At 37.4% G+C, this 25120-nt stretch overlaps 1 protein-coding gene across 1 annotated transcript in view; it reads right to left on the bottom strand.

Annotated features, from left to right (window-relative positions):
- Nucleotides 1-1110: 1110 nt before the first annotated feature.
- The window catches only part of LOC148955636 (soma ferritin-like), a 41516-nt gene continuing 17506 nt past the window's right edge, over nucleotides 1111-25120 (bottom strand). Inside the window, exon 3 of the mRNA XM_089108286.1 lies at nucleotides 1111-1568. Coding sequence (XP_088964412.1) covers nucleotides 1305-1568 — 264 coding nt within the window. The 3' untranslated portion in view covers nucleotides 1111-1304. The remainder of the gene's footprint in view (nucleotides 1569-25120) is intronic.

Genomic DNA, 25120 nt, shown 5'->3' with positions numbered 1-25120 from the left:
ACATAATCATCAAACATCAAACAATAACCAACATAACCAACAAGCATATCCAAAATTAAACACAGCCAACAAGCATAACCAAAATTAAACATAACCAATAAACATCAAACAATAAACATAACTAACATAACCAGCAAATCACATCCAACAAAACTTAACCATCAAACATAACCAGCAAATCAAATCCAACAAAACATAACCATCATAACCAACAAACAACATAACTATCAAACATAAGCACAAAAACCACATAACCAATAACAAACATCAACCATAACCATCAAACATAACCAACACTCATAACCAACAACAAACATCAAACATAACCAACAAAACCATTAAACAACAACATAAAATAAGCAAAATATAACAAATCACACAACCAACATTCATAACCATCAAATTACATAACCAACACTCATAACCAATAACCAACAAACATCAACATAACATAACTAAGAAACAACATAATCATCAAACAACATCAACCCAACGTAACCAAGAAACAACATTACTATCAAACAACATAACATAACCAACAAACATCAACAGATACTAAATCAACATAACATAACCAACAAACATCAAACATAACCAACAAACATTTCTTAATTTTCCAGTGTTAATTTTCCTATCTGACTGCTTGATTAGATTGGGCCTATACTCCTGTTAAGGACCACCTTATAATCCTATTTGCATTCATCAAAAGATAACCGCCCCTTTTTCCCACAATAAAATCTGTTCTGCATAGCCAATTTTCGGTAATCATACAGTCCGGCCTTAACAAAAAAAAGAACCGAAGTGTCAAAAACTAATTATGATTTTGTAAACAGTCTCATAAACGGATTTGCTATTGAAGAAATACAGGCAGTGGCGTTACTAAGATTCGTAGAATCTGTTTCAAAAATTGAGCGGGAACTAAAAGATGACTAGCCTTAATATAAGTAGGAAGGACTATATAAATATAATGGGTGCCTTATTAGCATAACCTTTGGCAAAAATTACCCAGACATGGTCTAGAAAGAATGCCAAAGAAATCGACGGTATATTAGGCCAATATAGAAAATTAAACAGATGCAGATATTTTGGGTCAATATGAAAGCTCTTCAATCGATATCTAATCAGAATTTATCATACTTAAGAAATTTAAATGACAATAATAAACAACTACATGTTATAAAATATAGTATTAATGATATACAATTTTAAGCCTCATCGTCAATCAGTTGTTTGGCTTTTCCACAATATAGCTCATAATTGATCAATTCATAAATGTCTTATCACGTTCGTTTTTTAGGTTTTATTTAAGACACTGAAGAAGACCCTTGAATGTTGGCCGGAAACATGTGCCATTTTTTGTTTTCCACCTGCAGCTCTTTGTTTTCCACCTGTAGCTCTTTGTCAAAAATGTAGATCCCAAGCCCATCTCCAACTCTTTTGATTTTAGTTATATAGCGAGCCACTAAGTCAATTGCTTCAACTTGATGTCGCAGAAAGTAATCCTCCAAGAAGGCTGTCAAATGGTGATCTTTATGCAGTTCTGCAGATGCATGCATGTCCATCAGACTCTGAAAATAGAAATTAGAGCATAATTTAGGAAAATTATCTAACGTAGGAATTCTTTCACTGGCATCACTTTAAAGATTTTAGTTTATGGCTGATAAACTACTTCCATTGTCTTTTGAACCATCCAAAGTAAATCTATTATACTAGCAAAATCTCTATTATTTCATGAGAAATATCTCGAAATCGACCGTAAAAATACGTTACAAATTATTTTATAATATAAGACTCACATGGAAAAAATAGTAGTATTTATGTTGCGCTCACTTGTGCAATTGAGTACCAACAATTTTGTATTTCATTTAATACCTTTCAGTGAGGAGATATTCAAATTGAAATCTAAAGAATTATTTACAATTAAATACCTCCTTTTCTTTTATTTCGGTGCTTTAATCCTCATTTCTTAAAACAAGACAAACAATTAGACTGAAATCTACCAAACATTGGTGAAAATAAAATTTCAACCATAGATAAGTAAAGAAAAGAACAGAGGGTTAGTTAATGAAATTTTTATTCTTAAATTAATAATTGAGAGGTGAGGGAAATGATGCTATTAGTTGGTTTGGTGTGGAATCAGAAATTAATCAGAGTTGTGTCCAATCTCCTCATATATGGATTATTTTGAGACTTTTTTCTAAGGAGTAGAACTATTGCTAATAGGAAATGTAAGTAGTAGGGCTGTATGTAATACAAAACTTACATCAAATAAACCGACCAGAAAATCCTATATTCCAACCTTAAAGCTATGCTATACAGAGGTAAGACCCCTGGGGGTTAAACCATGTCAATAGATACAGATTACACTTAATTTATTAATCATTAGTACTTGCATGATATCATAGCTATGAGGCCCTAGCAACTATCCATATCAACCATATTCAATATAAGGATGGATTCTTAATGTAATTCATATTAGTAAGAGAATATATTTCAGAGAGAGAACAGTTTGATTATACTCTTTTATTTGAAGAGATGTATATTAGCAAAAATGAGTGCTTTGTTTTCACTATTAGAAGTTGATATTGGAGCTGGTAGCAGCAATGATACAAAGACGAGAGCACCAAACGTAGCAGAAGAAATTGCTAGAGGATCTTGACTAAGCCTTGAATGGGATGATATGTATGCAAGATATGTGATATCACTGAGCAAATTATGCTTTGCAGCGAAACTTGATATAGTGCGTATAAATAGACTTCAAACTTCTTTAAACACAATAGTAAAATGTATTGAGGATATTCAAATTGAAATCTAAAGAATTATTTACAATTAAATAACTCCTTTTCTTTTATTTCGGTGCTTTAATCCTCATTTCTTAAAACTGTGTACTCTAACTGTGTAGTTTTTAAATTGTAAAGAGAGAATCGCCATGACTTTCGCTCTTGGGACTAAACTACTTTCCACACACTTTATATAAACACTCATATCGAAATTGTTTTTAACATAGTGTTTAGGCACCCCTTGCAGACTTGTTTGATATCCTTATTGTGTGTTTCCACACAGTACACCTTCGGACCTGGAAACACATCTTTGGATATTAAGTCACTCCATGTTTCAAATTTTAGCAATAATAATAGATTTGGGGCTTGGTGCTTCACTAACTCCGGATGAATGGACTCCTCCCAATTGGTAAAATCCATTCGAGAGCTAATGTGCTTACCATTATCCCAATCATTCAGTAAGTATTCAGTGTTAATTCTTAACAGGAGTGAATAAATGGATCCATAATACAAATGAACTTCCCCTTCCCTCGGCCATTGCACCTTACACATATTATAAAAGAATGACAACATGAGTTTCTTGGAGATTTCTCTTATTGGGGTACTACAAGCATTACTTTTATTTAAAATGACAATTCTTTTTTTTTCTATTTGGGAGGACCATATTGGAGTCTGATAGTGAATGATGTAAACTTGGGATAAGCAATGATTCGAACACATTCTTTTGGATTGGTTACAAATCCACATTGACTCCTTTGTCATACGCTTTCGCCAGTTTTACCGAAGGCTGAATTTAAAATGAGCTAATAGTATTCTTTTTCAACCTTCGTTTTTGCTTATGAACGCTTACTTACAAAAGAAACAAAAAATGATTTCAAATATGGTTTTGATCAAATTGCAGGGCTCTATGTATCATTGTGACCCTGAGACCATTGGCTACCATCCATCGCAATAGCATATGATGAACAACTTTATTCTGTTTTGGATCAAGATTGGCAATGAGATTTCGCTCTGATGGTGTTTAGGGTATACTCCTAGCTTCTACCGAATATCAATTGTATGGACTCAAAGAGTCCTTAGTCACTGGTCTCTTTATGCACGAGAAAAGAAAATCCTTTACAGAGTCATGGGTTTCCATATCTATTTCACCATCAATTTCAAAAAACCATCCTTGCAGTCATCCTCCTCAACGGTGGCAATGTTGGTGAAATTTGAAGCACAAGGATTGTTAAGCAATTTGTAATTACCACACGGCAAAGAATAGTGAGACATTGCCGACGGATATAGAGAATTTAAATCCAAAAAACTGCATCAGACTTTTCACCGGTGTTTTGTACAGTCGGGTCAGTGTTCAAGATACGGTACACGTGGAAACCATAGCCTCCCCTCATTGATCTTTTTACAAATAGATGCTGATCGACGTTGGTGAAAAGACCTATTTATTCTTCACTGGTTTTTAGGAATATATCCATCACCAGATGAGAAGTTGAAAAATAATAACCCAAATTCTAAATAGATTTTATCCGTTTTCTTACAGACAATATCCAATAACGTCAATGCATCACTTGCCAAGTACATTTTGCAAATATCCCACCCATTTTTACATCTTCCCTTTGTCCAAACCCTCTTGGCACGAAATTTACTCCCTCCTGATGAAATTTCTTACCACAAATGATCATGGTCACGGATCATCCCTTTACCCCCTTTCCCTTTACCCGCATCAAATTTCCCCTTACAAACGCAACATATTTTCTGATTTTTAATGGCCAACCTGTCTTCCAGTGATAGAATCATTGGATAATTTGTGTGGGGAAACCGTGAGATTGCCTTATTTGCTGTTATAATAAGTTCAGTTAAGGTTGTGCGCACACAATCTGGCCCATTCAAAGTCTGAACTACATCTACCACTTGTATGGAATTACAAGACTCTTTGAGCATGGGTGTAAGAGACTGCTATGGCTTCATGTGTTTTGACACGATTTGGATTTAAAATATGGGACACATCTGCGATTTGGCCTTACAGTCTAAAGCCATCTTGTCACTGTGTAAGAGTGAATTCTGGAAATTTGTAAAACCCAAGATTGTACTATCATAGCTAACCATTTCCAAAGACTGGTACCCATGAAGTTTAAAGTGTCTCATGTTATGCTTTAGCTTTAAATTGGTATGAAATCTAGATAAACAAGTTGGACAATAGTAGCTTACTCCATCTAGGTATTTCCACTCCCTCAGAAACCTATTAATATCTCTAATTGGATTAAAGTGTCCAATTGAATTAGTTTACGCAGCAGGCATGTAAAGAAGCCATACGCAATGCCTCACTGATTCAATTGAAGGAGCCCTCACTGGTAAAATTATCCCCTTTTTATCACTGCGCTCACCCTTCTCAAGTTCTTTTTCGTATTGTAACACAAATCTTTAAATATTCATTAGCCCGCTCAAAAGTATCTATCCTCTTGAGTGTTACTGGATATTGACCATTTAAACATTTAAAATCTACTTTAGGAAAATTTGCAACCACCCCACCTCCATTAGCTGCCCGTTTATCCAACTTTGTCTTAGAAGCATTAACTTGCAGGGGTCGGTGGGCTGCGATAAGAAACGTATATTTGAAACACTGGAGCCCTGTACAGAAACAGATTTGTTGCACACCTTAACATCCCTTCAAATCTAAATTATACTTTAAAAATATGGCCCTCTAGCCCGCCCCACTACCTCTTAAAATACAATCTGTTTTAAATCTGCATATATTTGCGTTTAAATTTTCAATAAATAAAATCACTGCCCCACTCCCCCTTCATCCTAATTATCTAATTTAATCACAATACTATTTATCCATTCCATAAATGCACCCTCAAAATTTCCAAATGCATATGAATTGCAAACATCTCAGTATGCACAAACCTCAAATAAACATCAACCACATTTTCATTTAAATAAAAACAATTTTTGTACTATTGAGGCTTTTATGCTGTCCCTCCCGCACTATTCTCGAATTTGTCGTTCTAGAAGGGCTCGAATATCGTCCACATAGGAATTTACAATGTGTATGGAGTCTGTTATAATGTCCACCACTATCAATGAATTAAATGGGTCCCCAAATACGGCTTTATAAACATATATATTGTGCAAGGTAGAGTTTGATAAATAGAATTCTGGTAATATAATGGGCGTTGCAGAGACTTCCATACCACCACCACTCTGTCCGCCTTCAACCTCAATAAGAGGGATGGGGAGTGTAGCAAAATCACGCAGCTCACTCAGCATATCTTCAAGAATATCTGGGATGAGTTGTTCGGTCATAGCAAATTTATCTATTGGTATATTTTTATCTTCAAATGTACTTGGCTGAGCAGCTGTGATGTCCATTAAAATACTGGGGATTTTCCTTAAACCCTTTAGAAAAACCATCTAAAATTTTACAGGTGTTTGGACGCATCTGGTCAAGCCAACCAAAATCATCTTCTGATATACCTTTATTTTTAAATGCATCTGATTGGGCAAAAGTGACATTCAAACCCTGTTCAACGGCACTTGGGGGAATATCATTTGAAGTAATGGGGTAAGTAACATTTGTAACTCCAAAGTATTCTTTCAAAAAGTTATTTGTCCACTCTGGATCGTCATCACCGTCATTGTCAGGGGGCAAGTCATCAAGATTATCAGAACCTCCAAAACATTCGTTCAAAAATTTCCTGTACCTCTCAAAGTCATTGTTACAGATGGTGAATCAATAACGTAAACGTCTTTAAATTCTGATGGCGGTGAGATTATTGCTGTACTCTCAAAGAAATTACATGCCCCTTGAGTTGGTGGTGGTAGCTCATCGATGTTAATCTACAATAATAAAATTTATTTTCTTTGTGAAATTGCTATTGTTTTACAAAGTCGAAAAAATGGAATATTAATGAGCTCTATTTTCATTTAAAAAACATGCAAAATAAAAAAAGATTTTTCTTGGGCCCCACCCTTCCTTTGGTTCTTTTTTCTCCAGTTACCCATGGATTAATGCATGCCCAAAAATATTTGATTTTAAGTCAAATTATCAGAGACAACGCTGCAGCGTTGCCTATAGTAAAGGCCATACGGCTCCAATGTTTTATTATTATTATTATTTTCCAGAGGCACTTCATACAAGAGACGTCGTCGTAGAAACTTCAAAGGGGGCTCATTCGATATGAAATCGACAGTTCTAGTGCCCTTTTTAATAGTCAAAAATAATTGGTGCGCAACTAGCCCCCTCCCCAGGCCCATCATTCCCCCAAACACATCCAATCACAATTTTGAGATAGCCATTTTGTTCAGCGTAGTTGATTTCCAGATAGAAAATATATTCTTGAGGATGACAATCCCCCACAACCCTTAGGGCAAGAGTCTTAAGTTTGCCCTGGGGGCATATAAGGTTTTTATAGAAGGCGTTGTCCTAGAAACTTCAAAACAGGCTCAATCGATTGGAAATTCAAAGGGCTAGTGCCCTTTTTAATAGTCGAAAGTGATACGAGGGCAACTAGCCCCCCCCACGCCCATCATTTCCCCCCACATCCAATCAAAATTTTGAGATAGCCATTTTGTTCAGGGTAGTAGATTTCCAGATAGAAGATATATTTTTGACGAGGACACTCCCCCTCAACGCTCAGGGCAAGGGTTTTAAGTTATGCCCTGGGGGCATATAAGGTTTTTATACAAGACAGTGTCGTAAAAACTTCAAAAGGGGCTCATTCGATTGGAAATCGAGAGTTCTAGTTTCCTTTTAAATAGTCGAAATTGATTAGAGGGCATATACCCCCCCCCCCCACGCCTATCATTCCTCCAAAGACATCCAATCAAAATTTTGAGATAGCAATTTTGTTCAGCCTAGTTGATTTCCACGTAGAAAAATATATTTTTAAGGAGGACACTCCCCCACAATCCTCAGGGCAAGACTTTTAAGTTATGCCCTGGGGGTATATACGGTTTTTATAGAAGGCCATGTCGTAGAAACTTCAATAAAAGGCTCATTCGATTAAAAATTCAAAGGGTTAGTGCCCTTTTTAATAGTCGAAAGTGATTGGAGGGCAACTACCCCCCCCCCGCATGCCAATCATTCCCCCAAACACATCCAATCAAAATTTTGAGATAATCATTTTGTTCAGCGTAGCTAATTTCCAAATAGAAAATATATTTTTGAGGAGGACTCTCCACCACAACCATCAGGGCAAGAGTTTTAAGTTATGCCCTGGGGGCATATAAGGTTTTTATAGAAGGCGTTGTCCTAAAAACTTCAAAAAAGGCTCATTCGATTGGAAATTCAAAGGGCTAGTGCCCTTTTTAATAGTAGAAAGTAGTTGGAGGGCAACTAGCCCCCCCCCACGCCCATCAGTCCCCCAAACACATCCAATCAAAATTTTGAGATAGCCATTTTGTTCAGCGTAGTTGATTTCCAGATAGAAAATATATTTTTGAGGAGGACACTCCCCCACAACCCTCAGGGTAAGAGTTTTAAGTTATGCTTTGGGGGCATATAAGGTATTTATAGAAGGCGTTGTCGTAGAAACTCCAAAACAGGCTCATTCGATTGGAAATTCAAAGGACTAGCGCCCTTTTTAATAGTCAAAAGTGATTGGAGGGCAACTACCCCTCCCGCTTACGCCCATCATTTCCCCACACATCCAATCCAAATTTTGAGATAGCCATTTTGTTCAGCGTAGTTGATTTCCAGATAGAAAATATATTTTTGAGGAGGAAAATCCCCCACAACCCTCAGGGCAAGGGTTTTAAGTTATGCCCTGTGGGCATATAAGGTTTTTATAGAAGGCGATGTCATAGAAACTTCAATAAAAAGCTCATTCGATTAAAAATTCAAAGGGTTAGTGCCCTTTTTAATAGTTGAAAGTGATTGGAGGGCAACTAGCCCCCCCCCCCAAGCCCATCATTCTCCCAAACACATCCAATCAAAATTTTGAGATGTCAATTTTGTTCAGCGTAGTTGATTTCCAGATAGAAAATATGTTTTTGAGGAGGACAATCCCCCAAAACCGTTAGGGCAAGGGTTTTAAGTTATGCCCTGGGGGCATATAAGGTTTTTATAGAAGGCGTTGTCGTAAAAACTTCAGAAAAGGCTCATTCGATTGGAAATTCAAAGGTATAGTTCCCTTTTTAATAGTCGAAAGTGATTGGAGGGCAACTACCCCCCCTCCCACGCCCATCATTCCCCCCACGCCCATCATTCCCCCAAACACATTCAATCAAAATGTTGAGATAGCCATTTTGTTCAGCGTAGTTGATATTCAGATAGAAAATATGATTTGAGGAGGACACTCCACCACAACCCTCAAGGCAAGGGTTTAAGGTTATACCCTGGGGCATATAAGGTTTTTATAGAAAGCGTTGTCGTAGAAATTTCAAAAAAGGCTCATTCGATTGGAAATTCAAAGGGATAGTGCCCTTTTTAATAGTCGAAAGTGATCTGAGGACAACTAACCCCCCTCTCATGCCCACCTTTTCCCAAAACACATCCAATCAAAATTTTGAGATATTCATTTTATTTCCTAGCCCTTTGAACTTCTGGAAATTAGGTTTTTGAGGATGACAACTCCCCCACAGTCCTCAGGGCAAGGGTTGTAATTTAAAGATTCTCCGAATCCTTACTACTTGTCATTACTGCTTACAGCTCTATATACTGCTTGTGAATGGTTATCTCGTGTGCACGTGGTTTACGGTTTTTGTCAGTGAGAATGAAAAAACAGAATTTTTCTCACTTGAAAAAACATGATTTTTCTCACTTTGATGGATGTTTTTTGGACGGTTATGAGTGTTGGTCAATTTGTTTGATGTTTTTCATGGATGTCAACATCAGTTTATGTCTATTTTATGGTTTTTGTCAGTGAGAATGAAAAAACAGTGACGAGTACAGTAATTTATGGATGTTTTATGGTTTTTGTCAGTGAGAATGGAAAAACAGGATTTTTCTCCCTTTGATGGATGTTTCAAGGTCGATTTATTTGTTGTTGTTTGTCCAGGTGTAATGACAATGGGGTGATTTACATAATCGAGGGGAATTATTGATTCACGAAAGGGGAATTAAGAAACAAACATGGCTTCTTTGTTGTTTGGCTAACCTAACCTGAGAAATTGATTTACATAATCGGCAGGGACTTATTGATTCACGATAGGGGAATTAAGAAACAAACATGGCTTCTTTGATCTTTAGGCTAACCTAACCTGAGAAATTGATTTACATAATCGGTGGGGAATGTATTGATTCACGAAAGGGGAATTAAGAAACATTATGGCTTCTTTAATCTTTAGGCCTGAGGGATTTATTCGTTGTTGTTGTTTTGGTCAAGTGCACGCTAGGGATGAATGTCAAGGTGTCCAGGAATAGGAAACCGGAAGTACATGCATCCTTCTCAGCCAATCAGCGAGTAGGATACATCGCCTTTCTCAGCAAATCAGAGGCCTGCTTACATATGGTTTTCCCCGTTACATAACGATTCACCCATGAGATTTCGTATATAACGGACATGCATTGTGATTAAATTATCAGAAAGTAAAGTAACCTGACAATGGATAGAACACTAAATATTATTGATGAGCTTGAAGCATTGGCAGCCACAATTAGAAATGTGAGTACATTTTCATTTTTTATTTTCAAAATAAAATTATTTTCCTTGGTCACCCTCCAGTATATCTAATTCCCCCTCCCCCACAAAACAAAACACCACCATGTTAACTTTATAAACAATATAAAGAAAAAAATATTTTATTTTTAAAACAAAAAACTAACCCAACCCCCACAGATTTACAACGATAATTCTCGTAATAGAAATAATTCTCTTTTTCGATAAATTTTGGCTTTTCTGTATTGTAATCTTTTCTCTAACTGACATCCGTCGCTCTGTTGTTATTAAGCCGCTCTGGTTTTGACATAAGGCTCTCTAGCGCGAGGTTAAAATTAGTTGTCACCCTTTTTAAAGCACTTCCTGTAAAAGGTTTCTCAGATCAAAATGGTTTATTTTTCTGTCAAATTAAAACAGTTTCAAGCAAAAAGAGATTGCTGTTTATTAAGCTTGTAGATTCGTAACCTGTATTTTTGGAGGAGTGAAACGGGATTATTTCCAAAAATAATTACTAACAATATATTTAGGACATTGGTGAAAGGGGGGGGGGAGGGGGACATGCCTCAATTCTATCGCCATTATTGTAAAATGAAAACAAAGATTTGCATGAAAAGTAAGGTTAGGTTGGGATGTCTATGAATAAGCTTTTTTAATTAATTAAAATAGCATTTGATTTCTGAGTTTAGCATATTTTTACTTGTTGCTTTAATGAAAATGTTGGGGTAGGGGGGCTTTCTTAGGGATAAATGCGCTCTAGACAAAAGTATGGTTAATGTGGGTGGGGATACTAATTTTCCTTCTTTAAAAAAAAGGGGGAAATTATTTTGATACTAATTTTTTTCTCTTCTTTTTTAAGGCAAATTGTGAAGAATGCCCGCCGCCACCCAGTAAGAGAGCAAGGGGTAATAATGCGGCCCCTGCGAAGGCGACAGTCATACAATATGGTCGCTGGCCGAAGCCTCCTAAACAAGTGTTGCCTGCCCAAGCCGCAGTGCAATCTGCGCTGGATTGTGACATCTCTTGTCCATCCGCTCTCCTTGGACCTCTAATAGCTAACCCATCAACGCTAGGTCAGGAGGTTACCCTCCAGCATGCTATGTCAGATCCATGCGACACCCAAGCCCAGACGGAATTTGTAAATGTAAGCATTTTTACCTCTAATTATAGAAATATCTACCTATTTCTTCCAACTTTTTTAGGCCTTTTCTTTTCACCATTTTCGAACACAGTAAAAGTGTATCTCAGAGATATTGAAAGATTTTTTCTCCCCAAAGGAAATATAATGTTCTCCCTTTTGAATCATGTCAAGTGCATGCATTCACCCTGCTAAATTAGATTAGTGAAGCCAAAAAATGCACTATATCCCGCTCATAATAAGTAGCAAAATCCTTTGCATTATAAACTGCTTTATTAACGAATGATTCACCATGCCTCTACAAATATTATAAAAACTTTCTATCGGAATGAGTTGTGTATTATGACAGGAGATGGCTATCTATTTCAAATCATATTTTTTTTTCCAGAGCAGATATGGGATATTAATATGAAATTTTATTTGGAGGGATTGTTTGAACAAAATCAAAACCTACTATGTCATTCGTTTTAGATTGTAAATATCTTATACTAACCGGTGGGGAGCGCTGCGGGCCGGGGAAGCGCCGCGGGAAGCGTTGTGGGCCGGGGAAGCGCCGCGGGAAGCGCTGCGGGAAGCGCCGCGGAAAGCGCTGCGGGAAGCGCTGGGCCGGCTCGGAGGGGGGGTATTAAATATTGGAAAGGGGGTGGAGTTTTTTGAACAAAATCAAATTACAACTTCTATGTAATTTTTAGATTGTAAATATCTTATATTAAGTTTGATATTTTGGAACTTTCAGAATATCGATAGTATTGTGGGGGGGGGGGTAACAGGGAATTAAGCAAATGCTACTATGTGCATACTGCTACTACTACTACTACTACTAAGCGCGTTTTAAATAATAATAATCCAAATTTTAAAAACAGTAGGGGTGATTTAAACACATTGAAAATAAGCTATTTTTCATTTATAGATCGGACCATTGGTACCATATTCCTTGTCACCATCATCATCAGTTGGAGGAGAGGAGCTCTCCAACAACAATTCAACATGGGACGATAACATTTTACCTGACAGTCAAATACCTTTTAATATTGATGTGTATTTAAATGATTTTTTTAATGTAGATAATAGCACAGTTGAGCAGGGGGACTTGAGTCCAAACACCTTACAAATTTTAGAGGCTTTTACAAACGAATTAACTGGGAACCCTCCTTTATCCCCCACTGATTACCTACTTCCACTTCAAACAACTGAAGTGGAGCATTCGCATACTCAAAATGTTGAACAATGTGGAGGGAGTGTTGATAATATACAAGTGGGGGAAGGGGGTAATGACCGATTTAAACCATTTCCAGACTTTCAGTTGTCCAACACAATTTTAAATGCAATAGTTGTCTACACTGCAACATTTGGGGACCCGTTTAATTCACTTATAGGGGGAGATTTTGTGTTTGATAGCGTAGAAATTGTGCATGACTATGTAGATAAAATTCGTCTACAGCTGGAGAACCAAATTCAATTGTGGGGGAGGGATTCAATTAAGGTTTCTATTGTTTTAAAAGTGTTCTATTTAAATGAGGGGAAAAGTGAAGTTTACCACCACTATATACATTCCGAGATGCGCGTGATTTATCCGAATTTAGAAAATTTTGAGGGTGTTTTCATGGATTGGATAGGTCAAATTATTGCGCATCTTGAGAACTTTAGAGAAAACGGTAGTGGGTCTGTAGTTTTATTTATTGAAAATTTAAGCGTTATTTGTAAATTTCAGAAAGATTTTATTTTAAGAGGGGGGGCTGGGGGAGGGAGGGCAATTGAATTAAAATATAATCCAGATCTAGTAGGTTGTCGTGGTATCCAGAAGATCTGTTTTAAAACAGGTCAAAAATGTTTCAGGTATGCTTTCCTCACATAAGTATTTCAGATTCTAGCAGATGACGCTACCAAGGCGAATTTAGACAAATTGGCTGTACATAGGAAGGACGGGTCCAATTTCCCCATTGTAGATGTCACGTGTTTAGAGGGGAAATACCCAGTAACGCTAAGATCCATTGATATTTTTGAAAAGGCCGATGTTCATTTAAATATCGGCGTTACTGTGGTTCAGTATGAAACTGAATCTGAAGATGGGGCTCGCCCAAAAAATAAGAGGGTGGTCTTCCAAGTAAGGGTCCCGTCAATTGATTTGGTCAGACACTGGGTTTGCTTGTTATACACACCACCTTCTAGTGACTTTGCCAATTTAATTGGCCATTTTAACCCTATTACAGACTTTAGTAGAATTCTGGCGGGTGGTAGTGATCTAGGGGTACGTTTCTACTGTCCGAAATGCCTGTCACAATTCCTTTGTAATATAAAACTACGGGATCACATGAGGCACTGTAGCCGACACGGCTACCAGACAGTGAAAATAGTTTCAGGGGATAGGGCCATTCTACGTTTTAAAAATTTCCAGAACACCCTCCTCCAGTGCAACAAAATATCTTTAGAAAGTGAAGCTAAGCTGGTGGAGGTGAATGACCCCCAATATCCAAACCGAGTCAAAGAACATCAAGCAATTGCAGTATCCTATGTTCACGCGCAAGGAGATAGTTCTAACACCATGCGGTTGTTAGAAATAGTTGAGACATTGGATGAGGGGGAGTGCATGGTCAAGGCATTGACTAAACTAATTGATACAGCTAATGGTGCTATTTCTCGTTTGAGAAATACCCATTACCCAATGTTGTTGTCGGCAGAGGATCGCCTCGCGATTAAAAATAAAAAACTTAGTTGGGTTTGTAAGGGAGCGTTTGACGAGGGGGATACGGGGACTACAGGGAAAAGAGGTGGTGTGAGGGGGGAAGTCAGAGACCATACTCACTTGTGGCAGGAAATAGCCTCTGGGGGTAGTAATTTTAGAGGGGTAGCGCATCAACCGTGTAACTTAAATGTTAGCCAGCAGTTTTTTATCCCTGTTTTTATCCACAACTCAAATTACGACTTAAAATTTCTTTTACCAGCACTGGCACGTATGCATAGGGAGGGAGGGTGAGTAAACAGTCCATGGGTAAATAGTTCATTTACCTATAACATTATTCCCAAATCGGCCGAGAAGTTGTTGCTTCTCGAGCTGAAATGGCAGGCAGTGGATAATGGGCATACGTGTTGGAATAAAATCAGGTTTTTAGATTCTTTTAGTTTTTTTCCCAAGGCATTGAGTCAATTGAGTCAAGTGCAGAAAAGCGACAATTTTGATAGCTTTCCCATGCTTAAACAGCACTTTCCAGACAGTGAAATGTATGACCTGTTGACCTGCAAAGGTGTATATGCATACGACTATTACTGTTCTGGCGCTCGCTTAAGCGAGGTGAAACTACCTCCAATTGAAGCTTTTTACAATTCACTCACCAGCAGTGAATGCACAGCCGAGGACTATGAGTTTGCGATGAAGGTGTGGGCTAAGGGGAATTGTAAAAATGGGTGGGATTATTGTAGACTGTACTTGACCAGTGACGTTTTAACTCTGTTGGATATAGTCTGTAAGAACACAGATCAAATCTATTCAGAGTTCGGGCTAGATATAGGCTACTATTTTTCCACACCACGTTTGGTGATGGATTTGATTTTAAAAATTAGTAGGGAGGAAATAGGCCTAATCACAAATTTAGATCAGCACCTTTTTGTAGAGCGCTCAATGAGGGGAGGGTATGTTTTCCACGGGGACCGCGTCTTGTCAACCGATCCGAGCGGACAAAGCACCGGTGCAAAGTCAAATGCAGTGTTCTTGGACATGAACTCATTGTACCCCTCGGCAATGTCTCACTACTCTTTGCCGTGTGGGAACTATCAATGACTTGAGAATCCTTGTGAGTTCCCCGACATTACCACCGTCAAGGACAATGGGCCACAAGGATGGTTCTTTGAAATTGACGGGCACATTCCTCTGGCGCTTCACGACTCCGTAAAAGATTTTGTTTTTCCCTGTATTAATCGACCCGTGAGCAGGGACTCACTGAACCCCTACAATCGATCATTGGTTGAGGATATGGGGATGCACTGGACTCCCTCTAAGCAAAAGCTGATTGCTGATTTGGACCATAAGGAGAAATTTATTGTTCGCCATGTGCTCTTGCACTGCTAGGTGAACAATGGCTTCAAAATCACCAAAATACATCGAGTTTTGCACATCAATCAGCGACCATATTTAAAGACGTTTATTGACACTTTTGTCAATAAACGCTCCAGGGCAAACTCCAAGGTGGAGAAGAAAATGTACCAATTGATTCTAAGTTCAGCGTTTGGCAAATGTGTTAAAGCGTACGTAATAGATCTCACTGTGACGTTGTGACTGACACTCTAGAGTGTGCAAGAATTATTGCCGATACCAATTTTACATCGTTCACGAGCATAGAGGCTGGCACAGTTCTTCTACACAAGCGAAAGTGAAATGTGGTACTGAACAAGAATATAGCAGGCGGCAGTTCAGTACTGGAAATTTCCAAAAAGCTCATGTTGTCGTTTTTTTACAATTTGTTCAAGGTGCAATGGCCACGGGAGGGGGAGGTTCAAGTTTAATATGGGGATACAGATTATCTGCTGTTAAAGGTAAATGGGACCGAAGATTTATTGGGGATTTAGAAAAGGGGGAACACATCAGCTCGCGGATGGATTTCACCAACGGAATCCGTCCCTCTACCCCAAGTTGGTGAAACGTCAAGCCCCCAACCCACTATTAATGTTAAAATCAGAGACGGGGAGTGATTTGATATCCAGGGGGGTGTTCCCGGGTCCTAAAGTTTATTGCGTTAAAACTTATAGTGGGGATGAAAAGAAGGCATGTAAAGGGGTGCCTACACATTTTGTAAAGAGCAATTTCAACATGAGCGTGTACAGAGACTGTGTAGAAAGTATCCTAGTTCCGAGAGCACAAGTGCTTGCAATTCGCTCTCTACAGTATAGAAATTATACTGTGAGAGTGGAAAAAAATGCAATGTCATGTATATCTGACAAAGTCTATGTGCTCGAGAATGGTGTGAGTGTCCTGCCTCATGGCCACTATCGTATTTCAGACCGAGTTGAATGCATAGACTATCGCAATCAACTTGGTCTGGATAAATTAACCTAACCTGAAAATTAATTAACCTGTTCAACTGTGCTATCCAGAATTTTCAAGTGTTTTTTTTTCAAGTGTTGTTTTCAAGTGTTTTTTTGTTGTACAAGAAAAAAGTGTTGTTGTTGTTGTACAGAAAAGTTTGTTACTCTGTGTACTAATGTACATAAAGTGTTCATGTTGATGGACAAAAAGTGTTTTTAGGACAATATGTGTTGTTCTTGCTGTTGATGGACAAAAAGTGTTTTTATTTATGTTGTACATAAAGTGTCATTTTTATCATTGTTCAGGTTCATGTTCATGTTGAACAAATAGAGTTTTTATGTTGCCGAAATAAATACTGCCATGAAATTTTGTCAACTGTTCTTGTTGAACAAAAAGTGTTATTTTTATAATCGTTGTTCATGTTGAACAAATATTTGTTTTCATGTTGCCGAAATAAATGCTGCCATGAAATATTGTTTTTTGTTGTTGTTCTTGCTAACGTACTAGATAGATCAATGTGAAAATTACTACTACTACTACTACCTATTCATTGAACACGTATGATTTACAGTTAGTTATAGTCCGACTGTTGTCAACATCAGCAACAACTTGTATCAATTTAAAATACCCTTCAGATCGTTTCCGTGTGGGTCCTCAATTTCGGGCAAAGCAGCACTTTTAGCTAAAATAATTCAAGATTGCGATAAAATGTTTTTGGAAAAACAAAAAAAAATCTATTATTGCTATAGTATTTAGCAGAAGTCCTATGATAAAATAAAATCAATTGCCACAACCATACCAATACAATTCATACGGGGACTTAATGTTTTCAATAGTATTGATTTGAACTCATGGCTGATTATTGATGATTTGGCTGAAACCATTGAACATTTCTCACAGAAAATGCTACAACTGCTCACTGTTCGCTCTCACCATGAACAGATTTCCATAACCCTAGTTCTACACAATCCTTTTTATCAGAACAAATGTATGCGAAGCCTTGGTTTGAATTGCCCTATCTATATTATCTATCGGGTTGTTCGTGATTCTAGCTCGCTCATAACTCTCAATAAACAGATATACCCCGGCGCCCCTAAATTTCTGTTGTCAGCGTACACTCAGGCGACTAATAAACCCTACGGTTACATTTTGCTGGATCTTAATCAGAGCACACCCGAGGATCTACGCGTAGTCACCGACATTTTCGACAATGAAATTACAGTATATCTTCCGGTGAACAGTAGAAAAGGCTATTAGTTGCCATTATGACACTGAAGAAACTACACGAACAACGGCATTTATTTTCCGTTTTAAGCACTTCAAAACCCATGATTAGAAAAGCTACACTCAAACATGGTGTCGACAGTGATTTCATTAATCTAATATCTGAACTTTGTTTAAGTTTAACTGCGGGCATTGTTCAACTGTCACATGGTTTTAGAAAACATAAAAAGCAACAGCGATCCACTGTACGCGCCTTGGATTTTAAGAACAAGGTAAATATTTTTTAAAGAAAACGGCTCCTTCAAACGGGCGGTAGCTTTTTACACTTTTACTGTCAATAATTGCAGGACTTGTAAACAGTTTTCTCTAGAGAGAGAATGGCTAAACCACTTAAATTGACACCATTTGAATCTATACTCCTGCCCGTCGAATATTTTGAAGACAATCTAAGCAAATTCATAAATGATGAGCAAATTGCCGATGACAAAAAACTGCTTTTACTTCAAGATGCATTGCGACGTGTGGAAAAGCATAAACCTTATCGTGAGAGACCCACTGCCGCCACTGTTACCGATCCCTCTAAACAGGAAACATTTCCTCAAGATTCTGCACAATCAATGGAGAAGGAAATGAATTCAATTGTATCGAAAATTGGAAACATATTGCCACTCACCTATTGAGAACAGAGTAAAAGAGTATTATCATATCTCATGTTGGCAACTGATGATCAAGTTCAAGTCGACAGCACAGGGAAACGAATTATAATTCAGGGAAAAAGTTATAATCTAGTTGATTTAATTTGTGATATGGTGACGAATCGTAAAGAAATTCTATCCTTGGACAATAATCTATACTACTTTCTAAACGCATAAAACTTTCCCAAAAGTCTTATTGGCAATAGGCAAATTCTAAAGAAACTAAGAGAATATAGTCCTCCAACAACACCAACACCATTTAAAAAAGAAGAAGAAGATTCAATATTGGAAAATACTAGCAACAGCAGCAAAGATTTTACAACACCTGTGGCTGCTAGTCAAAAGCGAAGACGAATTGATTCACCCACCAGTATGCAAAAGGGGAGTGGACATTACACTACGTGTTTGCGTTCAAAATGGATGAAGTTCTGAAAGGTGTCAATGAAAATATTGGTGAAGCGGGAAGTTTAAGTTCTCTAAAAACGCTTTCTAAAGTTATCTCCGGCAGCACATTTAAAAAAGCAAAAGAGTATTTATAGAATGAACCGAGTTACACACTGCATCGGAATCACAAGCTTGGTGGCAAACAATATCGACAAACTAAAGCCTTTTACGCTCTGCATATAATGCAAACGGATCTTTTAACTTTAGACGCAATTCAACGGCGTCACAATGCACCCTACAAATATATTCTGGTGGCAATCAGTGTCTTTAGTCGCTATGCCTATGCCATTCCATTACGATCAAAGAGAGGTGTTGAAGTTGCTAGGGCCATTGAAACTATTCTTGAACAGGATTCGTATAGAAAAATTCAATCGGATCGTGGCAGTGAATTTGTTAATCCCCATGTGCAAAAGGTTCTATTGAAATATAATACAACACTTTATCATAGTCACAGTCCGATAAAGGCTGCATTGGCTGAACGATTAATAAGAACGATTCGTCTATTAATTTCAAGATATTGTAGCCTGAAAAATACACCGGCTTTTATTCATGATTTAGATAAAATCATGCGGATATACAACCATCGACCTCATCGATCTCTGTCCAACTCAAGCCCTCGGGATGTTCACTGCAGTGAAAATATATTTGATGATTTTCTAAAGCAATACTCCAATGGTGAAAAAGAAAAAAAAATGTGAAGAAGAAATTCAATGTTGGTGATACTATTCAAATTCATCGAATCACCAATATTTTTGAACAGGGGGATTATTCATGAAGCACCAAACTTTTTAAAGTGTCCAAAATCCTGGACAACAAACCCATGAAATATCGACTGCGAGACACCAAAGATGATGAGATTTCCGGCGGTTTTTATGAATATGAACTGCAAAAAGTGAGAAACACTAGTGAAATTTATCAAGTTGAAAAGATATTAAAGAGGCGTACTCGTAGGGGCAAGAGACAGTTGCTTGTTCACTGGCTAGGATACAACTCTGATTTTGATTCTTGGGTCAGTGCTGAAGTTATTAACAATGCCCAATGATTTATATATGACTTTCATCTCCAATGTTTCTAATCCTCTCAACAATAAGTTGAATAGAACAAGTGATTTTTTGACGAACCTCACCCCCACCATCAAATTCGACGACAATGGAAAGTATGAAGTGGCTCTTGTCGCATGTCTTCTTATAGATACCTACGACATCCTGAGAAAAGATCGTAACTATAAAATAAAAATTAGATCCTATGATTTGCCGTAATCACCCTCAAGTAATCAAGAACAAATTCAAAAAATCAATCGGATGGATTATCCATATATTGAATTACACTACGAGGAGCTCACCTGTATGAACGATTGATGGCGTACTGTCAATAAAAGATTTTCCGATCGTAAAAAAGGAGCTTTTCATTTCAACTATTCAAAGGAGGAGGGCAAGATCTACATTATTTCACCTATTGCCAGTGAAAAGGTTATTCTCAGTGATAACCTAAAGCATTTTCTTGGCTTTAAGCTCAATATAATCAATGGTAAAAGTGTCGGAAAAACTAATTTAATTTTCTCTGACTACCTGCCTGCCTTCTCCATGGACACTTGTGTATTTCTCTAAGCATCATTTGTGGAAACATTTAGGGTTAGCAATTCAAGTGTTCCCCACCTGTGAGTTCTTGAACGAAAAACCAATTGAGAACATATTCACCACTACAAAATAAAGCATCTTCAGTATTTTCCCGTAAACACTTCCTATTAGAAATTCAGTCTTTTAACACTAAAAACTGAATTGGATGATCTCGTAGCGATTTCAAAAGGGTTGACTGTGATTACATGCCATTTTCGCCCCATCGTTCAACAACAAGATGTCTAATATAAAAGTGGTACTCATTTGTCCTGATATTGACTTCTATGTTAATACTCTTGGCCCAAGACAACAGGGCAATGGAATGAACTATTACAAGGGGCTTACTATAATGTCTGGCTATGGTCTTGGTAGCTCGTTTGCTAAACTGTTTCATTCTGGACTACCACTGGCTAGAAAATATCTTGTACCGGCTGCGACAGATTTTTCATCCTCTACACTATACGATTGGGGCTCTGGTAAGGATTTTTAAAAGAGTTCTTTGAAAAATCTTAGGTCCAGTGCGCGAACTCTTGGTGAGACATTAAAACAAAATGGTAAAGGTTTAAAAAGGTCTAGAAACAATGCATCACTCATCAGTCTCCACTCAGGTCGGAAACGAAAGACACCGTCCCTCTTGTCAAAGAAAAGAAGGAACAAGCCGATACGTGCTGTAAACAGAAGAAGAAGCCCCAGGAAGAGAATTGTTAGATCGAAACTAGATTTCTTTTCTTAAGATGTCCTACCTGCCACATAAGGATTCTCAACCTTCAATCACCGCCTCATTGAATCTATTCAATGCTGAAAATGTTGATGTGAGTGTCAAGCATGGATACTGTGAACAGTTTTATCCTCAACAACCCCTCTCCGATAATATCCAGTTTCAAATTTATTCCAATGAAGACTACTTTATGGACATGTCTTCAACATTTATAGATTTACAAATGAAAGTCTGGAAATCCGATAACACATTGCTAATTCGGGCCGATGGAATAGCCTATGAAAATTGTATATTACATAATTTATTTCGTTAGATCAGTGTCTACATCAATGGCACGTTGGTAAGCACAAGCAACAATCTCTCAAACTATGCAAGCTATATGTAATTCATGTTGATGACACCCAAGTCATGCAAGGAATTGAGAGGCACCTTCAATGGATATGAATATATTACTGATACTAATAGTACAGATGCACTTAAAAATGCTACAACTAGTGAATTACATCTAGTTGGAAAAATATATCATGAAATATTTAATATACCCCAATGGATGCCGCCCAATGTTAAAGTGGATATAAAACTAACGCTTGCACCCTCCAATTTCATATTGAGAAAAGAACTTGCTGCCAATCCTGATGTAAGTCTCTCCCTCACCTCGGCAATACTTCATGTACGCAAACAACAGGTCATGAGTTCTGTTCCTTTGGCCGTGGAAAAACTGAGAGCCAATGGAAATAACATTAAACTACTTTTTCCTCATACAATCACCAATGAACGACATAGTGCAATGGTCTAACGCACCTTCGCTCATTCATCCTTTATCATAGGCGAGATTACAACAAAACTTGCATTGATTTTTTTGAAAAGTGCTAGTTCATTAGGATCGTGCACTGGATGCCAGTATAAATTCAAAAAGTTCGAACTTTCATCTTTTCTGTGTAATGTAAACGGTATCCCACTCTACAATCTATCTTTTGATAAATCCTATAGAACATTGTATGAGTTGACAATGCAAACCCTAGATCATGACTCTCAACTATTTGAAAATGGTATAACCAAAGATATGTTTGCTAAAACACATGGTATCATTGTACTGGATTTGTCTGGCACACAGGATATGAGTATAGTACGTACGGGGAGTGTGCGTTTAGAGTGTACATTTGCCGACCCATTGGCTGAGAGTATTGCACTAATCTCACTAAATCAATATGAAACCTATTGGGAAATCTCTCCCGAAGGCAGTATTCTACTAGACTTGGTGCCATGAACACCAGTCAAATAATCAATGTATTGAAGATGGATCCCTACAAGTCCCAGTACAAATCCTATCGTCTGCCCTCAGATTTTCTTGGAAAAATTCAAAGTATCAACAATACCTTGATTATTGTTAATAGCAGTCCATCGACTGTGCTGACGGGTCATTGGCTGTGCATCTTTCAAACAATGAAGAAGATTGAATTTTTTGATCCTCTTGGTCTACCCTATACATTCTATACACCCCACATCAGCGACTATATTGAGAGCAGTGGGAAAACTATTATTCAAAATCGGAAGAGGGTGCAGGATCTAACGACTAAAAGCTGTGGCTTCCATACACTACTATATTTTGTGTTCCGATGCCGCGGCTATACTGACAAGCAGTTTTTCCACATTTATGGTGACAATCCACGTCTGAATCACTTTCTAGTGGGAAATATCCTCTCAGATCTGTACAGTATTGATTTCAGTGCCCTAAGAGTAAAGTGCTTAAAAAATGTTTGTGAATTTGTTTATTAATAAAATGTATATATACAACAATGTCTTCAAATCTTCACTTTAGATTTCTTCTTCGGTGTATAGGCGACTGTCGTGAACCACTAATGCCGGTAAATCATTTGGATTCACTGTATATTGATCTTGATTGACTGCAAAGTCAGGGTTACATTTTCTACAGTACAATGTAACTTCACTCTTGTCATATCTCTTTGTACAGTCAATGATACTATTTGCATTCATATTATGAAATTCACGAGTTTCAATCTGTCTATTTGAAGCAATATCACATACAGTATTTTCAAATGGTGAATCAAATTCGGTAACTGCCAAATAAAAATCACTTGGTTTATAGTCATAGTAGGCAGTGTAGTCACAACGATGACGTATAAACCAAATTGTCTTGTTATCCCAACAGTTGAATCGTAGACCAGATTCTTCCTCCCAGAGTAATTTAAATCCACGACGATACCAATCTCGTAGATATAAACTAAAATCACGTTTGGGATTCTCCAATCATAGCGGGGTAAGTATTCTCCCACTGATCACATTTATCATAGTGACAATTGGAGCACAGGTGTCCTCTAGGGTGAGTCACACACCTCCTCAAGACATGAATTACATCCTTTAATTTGTACTGCATAGCCTCTATGTAATTTACAAGGATTACATAATTTACACTTTTCCCTTTAGTCATCAATAATTGTACATTTCTCACATTGAGTCCAACTGCCAAGAGTGTACATGCACAATGGACATGTATAGAACATTTTTTGGTTTCCAATGTCACTTGACTCACTCACAGCTAAAACGAAACTGATCGTCCTTATGTGATAAATTCAATAAGGGGAAATGGAGAGTGGAGTAGGTCTGTGACCTCACCTCTTTTGAGTTGCGGGGGAGCCAACTACATAGAACCCATTGTTTATGATTTCAAAAGTGTGTCCACAATATGACTCTGCTTTGTTCAAAATAATATTTCATTAAATTGAGTATATGCAATTGAATTCCATCTAAAAAGTTTCATACAATAGTCCAATGGGGGAGAATCACTCCTCGTTATATTGTCAAGTTTTCCCTGACGAGAGAATATCCTGCGTTGAAGAGATAACTCGAGAAAATCGTCATCCAAAATCAAATGTTTTTCCATAAACACTAGATTTGATCTAATTCTCTCTTTCTCAAATTTATTCATTTTTCAATCCTTTCACTCTGACTGCTGACTCTAGAATGAACCTGATTCGCTAGCCCCTAGCCTAACATGACCAGAAAAGAAAGGGAACATTTTCGATTTCGAAACAATTTTATTGAATAATTACAACAACAACAATAATACTAAGCATGTACAATTAGCGATACAGTTTATTGTCTTCGATATGTTTCACCAATGCACTTAAAACACATTGGAGTCTATTCACATGTGCTATATCAACTTTTGCAGCGAAACATAATTGATCCTCCATTTTAAATTTGCTCATGGATAACACATATCTTGCATATACTTCATCCCATTCCAGACAAAGCCGTGTTCATCTCATGATTTTCACCGCAATGTTTTGTGCTATTTTATTATTACCCTCAACACCACTATCTACTTCTAATAGAATAAACATTCCACTTATCATCAAAACACAAATATATATATCCAAAAGAATAAAGTCAAACTTTTCTTCTCACTCCTTTGAATTCTATTCGCTGACTAATAAAACTATAGTAACAATAATTTCCTTATTTTCTCTGCAAACCCCCACTACCAATATGTAACTAGCCCACTGATTGGCTGAGAAGCAGATGTAACAAGCCCTCTGATTGGCTGAGAAGCAGATGTAACAAGCCCTCTGATTGGCTGAGAAGGAAACACGTGATCTTGTTTTTGAAACATCCATCAAAGTGAGAAAAATCCTATTTTTCCATTCTCACTGACAAAAACTATAAAACATCCATAAATTGCTGTACTCGTCGCTTTTTTTTCATTTTCACTGACAAAAACCATAAAACAGACATAAATTGATGTTGACATCTATGAAAAACATCAAATAAATTGACCAGCACTCATAACCGTCCAAAAAACATCCATCAAAGTGAAAAAAATCATTTTTTTCAAGTGAGAAAAATTCAGTTTTTTTATTCTCACTGACAAA

The sequence above is a fragment of the Artemia sp. Qi Xiang Cuo genome, chromosome 2, assembly GCF_049724085.1.
Source record: "Artemia sp. Qi Xiang Cuo chromosome 2, ASM4972408v1, whole genome shotgun sequence".
NCBI lineage: Eukaryota > Metazoa > Arthropoda > Branchiopoda > Anostraca > Artemiidae > Artemia > Artemia sp. Qi Xiang Cuo.
Note: the sequence above shows the minus strand (reverse complement) of the source record. Positions and strands in the feature narration are given on the sequence as shown.